Source organism: Salvia hispanica, chromosome 4 (genome assembly GCF_023119035.1).
Source record: "Salvia hispanica cultivar TCC Black 2014 chromosome 4, UniMelb_Shisp_WGS_1.0, whole genome shotgun sequence".
NCBI classification, from domain to species: domain Eukaryota; kingdom Viridiplantae; phylum Streptophyta; class Magnoliopsida; order Lamiales; family Lamiaceae; genus Salvia; species Salvia hispanica.
In genome coordinates, this window is record NC_062968.1 from 38,996,710 (window position 1) to 39,003,086 (window position 6,377).

At 40.5% G+C, this 6,377-nt stretch overlaps 1 protein-coding gene across 1 annotated transcript; it reads right to left on the minus strand.

Moving 5' to 3' along the window:
- Nucleotides 1-3,147: 3,147 nt before the first annotated feature.
- On the minus strand, nt 3,148-5,282 carry LOC125224213 (protein NRT1/ PTR FAMILY 5.5-like). The gene is made up of 3 exons (XM_048127575.1): nt 5,198-5,282; nt 4,910-5,124; nt 3,148-4,765 (listed from the first exon to the last, which is right to left on the minus strand). The coding sequence occupies exons 1-3, from the start codon at nt 5,232-5,234 to the stop codon at nt 3,344-3,346; spliced, it is 1,674 nt and encodes a 557-aa protein (XP_047983532.1). The 5' UTR covers nt 5,235-5,282; the 3' UTR covers nt 3,148-3,343.
- Between the last annotated feature and the right edge of the window lie 1,095 nt (nt 5,283-6,377).

Sequence of the window (6,377 nt, forward strand, 5' to 3'; positions counted from 1 at the left end):
CACCCCCACACTTTGAGGTATGAATACAAAGATTTCTTGCCTTTCCACAACTCATAGGGAGTCACATCCCTATTTTTAAGTGGAATCTTGTTCAAGATATAATTCGTCGTTAACAAAGCCTCCCCCCACATGTTCTAGGGTAAACCTGAACTAATCAACAGAGTATTCATCATCTCTTTAAGTGTTCGATTTTTGCGTTCAGCAACACCATTCGACTGAGGAGAATATGGAGCTGTGGTTTGGTGAATTATACCACTAGCATGGCATAATTCTGCAAACGGCGCTACATACTCACCACCTCTATCACTTCGAACACACTTAATTCGACAATTAAGTTGATTTTCGAGCTTCATTTTTGAAGTCTTTAAACGCTTCAATTGCCTCATCTTTACTTCTTAATAAGTAAAGGTAACAATACCTTGTGCAATCATCTATAAATGTGATGAAATACTTTTTACCACCTCTTGTTTGTACAAATTTCAAATCACATACGTCTGTATGGATTAACTCAAGAGGTTTTGTGCTTCGCTCTACCGAATGGAACGGAAGCTTAGCCATTTTGGCTTCAACACACACTTCACATCTTTCTTGTGAGTTAAACTTATCAACTTTTAGTAAATTAAGATTTACTAATCTTTTTATAGCATTTAGATTTACATGTCCTAATCTATTATGCCATAAATCAGAGCTCTCAAGCAAATAAGAGGATGTGTCATCTTCTTTATTGCATATTCCTTTTCCACGGTGAATGACCGTAACATTCAGCTCAAAAAGCTCATTCACAAGGTGGCCTTCACCTATGAATTTTCCATTCTTGGTCAATATAACCTTTTCACACTCAAATTCTAGTGAAAATCCATGATTTACTAGATGTGAGCCTGACACCAAATTATTTGGATGTCTGGGACATGCAGCACATCCTTAAGGGTAAGAACCTTTTCAGATCCTAGTTTTAGGAACACATTACCCACACCAACTACCTCAAAAGAGGCTTGGTTTCCCATGCGTACTTTTCTACCTCAAACAGATTTGTAAGTAGAAAAAACGTTTCTCTCGGAGCACACATGACATGTGGCACCCTTATCGACAAACCATTCATTTGGATTATTACCATGGTCCACGTCGGAGACCATTGCGACCACCTCGTGATCTTTGTTGTTTATAACAACACGTTCAAATAATTTGCACAATATTGTCTCCAACAATAAGTGCACAATTATATTGAACCATATGTGCATTGGTATATTCAACACCACATGCATCCCAATTATTACTACCATATCTAAATTGGTCTTGCTTGTCAAATGACAAATAATAAACACAATTCTCAAGAAAATAGACCCCAAGGAATTAATCACTTCATTGCGCATTGACATTGCGACTGTTCGTTTCTTCATTCCAGCTTTGGAGCTCATGTTTCCTCCAACTTCGATTGGTATAATCCTTTCTTAGAAGAGTACACCAATTTGTCTTGCGATTGTTAGAAATAATGAGATAAAATTCCTAAGCCGTTACAGGCGGTACTCTAACTATTACAATCGAAGGAAGATAATAACAATAAGTGGAATGAAAATTACAACGGAAATAATAAAACAAACCGAACTATAAGTCGAGTCGAGGGAAGCCCTCTTTCCGCAAGACAAATTACGCCCCGGCTAGTGCTCACGGAATGGCGTATTGTCCCCAAAGATAAAACAACTTCCTCCTAGCGTGTAGAAGCACCTCAAACCCGCTAGGCACCGGCGAACTTGATGAAGTTCCGAGAATCGAGCTATGCATGCTACTATGATGTAGAGAACTAGAGAGAAGAGAGAATGCTTTTTGTTGGTGTTTTATCCACTCCAAGATCAAGCCTATTTATAGGCTAGAGAAAGCACTTGAAAGGCCTTGCAATCAAGATTATCTCTTAATGCATTTGGGGGTTACCTAAGATGAAAGGCCATAGGTCTTGGCCACCTCAAAGGTCTCCCACATTTTTCACATGTTTTTTCCACAGTAACATGCTAAGGGAAATTATTCTTCCCATTTTTTCTATCGCTTCCTATTTAGCTTCGATAAATCGAATGGAAAACACTGTAAACCGGTCAGAAAGGATATGCCAGCAATAGTAGTGCAGACAACAGGTATTCCAAACCGGTATGTCCATGGCTTTATGTAAGGGAGCGTGATGGCTCCTACTATGGCTACATAGCCACGATTGCCGATCCTGGTTTCCTCAACCAAGCTAAGAATTTCCCCAAAGATTTATTATCCGATTGTTGCTTGAGAAATGATGTCACGGACACATTGTGGCCAGCTACTCCGACAGCTATTAATGCCATCCCCGTGCAGAGGAGAGCCTTGTGTGTGTTGCCTATGCATTCCTGTACGTATTGCTTGCACGTGCCCGTTGCATTGGAAAGAACCTGAGGAGCTGACTTGAACAGAAGCCAGATCCCCTGAACAAGGACGAATTGTCAAAGTTGAGGTCAGTATTTTGGTGATCAAGAGAATAAGGCCTGATTTTCTCACCAGAGTGTAGGATGGACTGGAGATCACGAGCATGTAGAAATTTCCGAGAAAAGTGCTGACGGCAAAGAGGACGAGAGGTTGGAGAAGCAGAGAGATCCCATTCCAGATGTTTAGGATTCCAGCACCGTGGGTGAAACTTAGCCCCCAAACTTTAGTTAGATAATTCCACCATTCCATTCCATCATATCAAGAAGCTCCTAATATGTTGGCCCACAACAATGCTGCAAACACCAACAACAGATTCTGTTTGTTATTGTCTTGTTTGAATTGTTCCAATGTGAAGAAAGGTAAAAAAAAAGTTTTAATAGATTACCAGAAATTCTCAATGCGATCTTCATAGTTGGGGTTGACTCAAAAGTCTATCTGCATTTAGCTATAAGAAACAAAAATTCCATTTTTTTTACTTTCCTTTTGATGATTAAAAAATAACAATTCTGATGGATCCAATGAGAATTTAATATTATTCTTATTATTCTTACCAAAACATTATTGGATTATAAAATAATCTAGTTACCATTGATAACGCGATAAAGAAAGACCCAAGTGAAAAATCTGATTTGCAAACTGTTTCCATATGCTGACTAAAAAAAAAAAAAAAAACTGAGTTTCCACATAAGGTTGAATATACTCCATTTTTTCATCACAAATAATGCATATAACAAAACAAACTCTTACATTTGCAATCTCCAAAAAGTGACTTCACCAAAAATTCTCACAAATTATTAAGAAAGTGAAACTTAAGCTAGTGTAAATGCAACATGAGCAATGTGGCCAGGAAATGATAGTACATTGCAAAAGAAATACAACATGGAAGAAGTTTTTCATACTGATCTCAACAAAAGCAACAACATGTTCTATTCTGATCGCCTTCCGTAAATTTATCCGTGAAACCATCACCCTGGTCAGGCGCGCTCCTACCATCTTCTTCCGGCTTCTTGTATCTATAAAACGACGCCACAAACACAAACACGACCAGATTCAGCAGACTCAAACCCGCCAGCACCCAGTAGTAGCGGTCCAATCGACTCCGGTTCAAGCTATGCTGAAACCAGTTTGTCCTCCCTCCCTTCTCGCTTATCTTCCCCACAACATACACGGAAAGCGCACTGCACATGTATCCCAAACCGGTCACCCCTCGAATGAAGTTCACCAGGTAGTTTTCGACTGATCCAGGCGACTGATCTCTGTAGTATACACTCACACTGTTATCCAAAAAAGCTTCTAATCCACCTAACAAGATGAACTGGAAAACCAGCCAATAAATACTCATCTTGATCTGCTCATCCGGCTGGTCCAGCAGTCCGTTGCGTATCACAACCTTAAGCCTCTTTTGCTCCACCAAAGCTGCACTTATACAGCACAAGATCGAACATACCATCCCCGCTGCTATCCCATACGAGGGTGCCCGGCCAGTTTTAAATTTCTCCAGGAATTTCTTCACTTCCCTGCCTAGCCAATCTTTTGTTGACCTTCTTACTAGTAGAAGCACTTGAATAGGCAGCGTTAATCTCCCTATGTTGCGGTTGAGCTTGCCTGCTTGTTCGACAAAGTAAGTGTCTCCAATGGCGGCCACAACGCCACAAACTATGAAAGTCATCAACATTGGGAGCATCCGCACTGCAATCTTGGCCTCTTCCACTTGCGCTACGGTGCAGAGCGTCCAGCTCTTCCCAGTGGGGGGAACTTCACCGGGCAATATTATGGCGGCCTTATGCAGCCCCCTAAGGCACCTGGTGGGTGTGAGTTCCGTCTTCCCTATCTCATGGCCGTGATAATCCTCGTTGCTGTCTGGGTAGGAACGGAAGATCTTGAGTGAGGCTGCGACGAACACTCTGAAAACATTGAAGAGAGGGCTGTTACGTGAGGGATCATCATCGGTGTATTTGGAGAAACCGGTGAGGAAAAGGAAGGTGCCGACGACAGTGCAGATGGCTGGGATCCCAAACTTGAGAGTTGGTGGTCTGATGTATGGCAGAGCAATGGCTCCAACTATAGGCACAACCACCACCCCAATTAGGCCAGCTACCTGATATACATCAACGCCTCGGCCAGAGCTAGTTTCGTCAATCTTCTTCTTCCAGTTAAGATAAGGTAACAGAGAGACGAGGTTACCGGCCACTCCAACAGCTATCAAGGCCAAGCCTGCAATAAGGATGCCCTTCTGAGCGTGGCCAACGCATTCAGGCTCGTATCGTTTACACGTGCCAGATGCGTTTGCGAGGGGAGGAGTTGACACAGCCACCATGGTGATCCCCTGCAAAAAAAATTGAGAGAGAATTAGAAAGACTAGTAAGGTAGTGTTGGGTTTCTTAGATAAAATAGTGGCAAGACATAATCTAGAATTAAGTTGTGAGATTATAATTATCTTATGAACCAAACATAATACAGAGTGACTTACTGCAGCATAGGCTAAGCTAGTGAAGACAAGAAGCTTCAAATGGCCAAGGTACTTGTCGACCAAGTAGAGGAAGAAGAGTGGTAAAATCCGATAAACGCCGTTCCAAATGTTCAAGATGAGAGCGGCGTGGATCAAGCTGAGTCCCCAGACATCGGTGAGATAGTTTTGCATGACGAAGAGGGCGTAAGCCACCAGCACGTCTGCCCATAGCAGAGCTACATGCAAAATCCAATGCATAGGCTCAAAATCACACTTGATACATACAAGAGGAGATTAAATGGGGCTTACCACTAATTCTGACGAAGCTCTTCTTCTCCTCCGCCATTGAGTCAACACACCACACTTGAGAAACAAATCTGAGCTTTGAGATCTTAAATACTGCTAATAGCACCTAACCCGAAGACTCCTAGTTTTTTTATTTGTTTTGTTGTTCAAATAAAACTAATATGGTTGACTAATACTACTTGTTTCACATATAACTACCAAATAATAATAACTAAGGAAAAAAGATAAATTCAACCAAACAGCTCAGAGTTTAATTACTTAATTGCTATTGATCGGATATGACGCTACTTTTGCCAACACCTCCATTTTTAATATATTTACTCTTACTTAATTATAATTATAAATATATACTCACTCAGTTTTTTTAAAAATAACAATACTTTACTTCATTTTCTTTTCATCTCTCTTATTTTACCAATTATTTTCACTTACTTTACCAATTATCCATTAAAACTCGTACCGTTTCAAATGTTTCTATTTTTTGAATACGGAGGGAGTATTTTAAATATGTGCATAGTGATAGATCGCACTCCTAGTTAACGCGAGCACTGCCTTCGTAAGTTCACGTGCATAAATGGGTTCGACCCTCTCTGTGCCCTCTTCATAGTTGGGATTGACTCAAAAGCCTCTGCACTTTTAAAGGAATGATTTAGCAATCAAGAAACAGAAATTCCATTTTTGAATACAATTCTGAGTAGATCCAATTTGAATGTATAATTATTCTTATTTAATTGGAAAATTATTCTTACCAAAACATTATTGGATTATAAATTAATCTATTAGCATTAACAATGAAATATCTCATATGCAAAATGTTTCCATCAGCTCAGCTGACTAAAAGGTTGAGTTTCCAGAGAAGGTTGAATATATTTTGTACCACAAATAATGCATAGCAAACAAGATCTCGAAAACGTTGAGTTATTTACCAGAAATTTTTACTGAAGACTCTCGCTACCGTACCTGAAAATTTGTCTCATTTTTTCATTTGTCTCACTTTTACCATTTTTGGTAGTGGACCTCATATTCCACTTAGGGCATCCGCAATGTGGCGGACGATGGGTTACCCATCATCCACGCTCGATACATCGTCCGCGGACGATGCGCGGAGGATACCCACCGTTCGTCGCATCGTCCGTCACTGTGGACGATGCGACGGACGATGATCACGCGTTTTGTTTTTTTT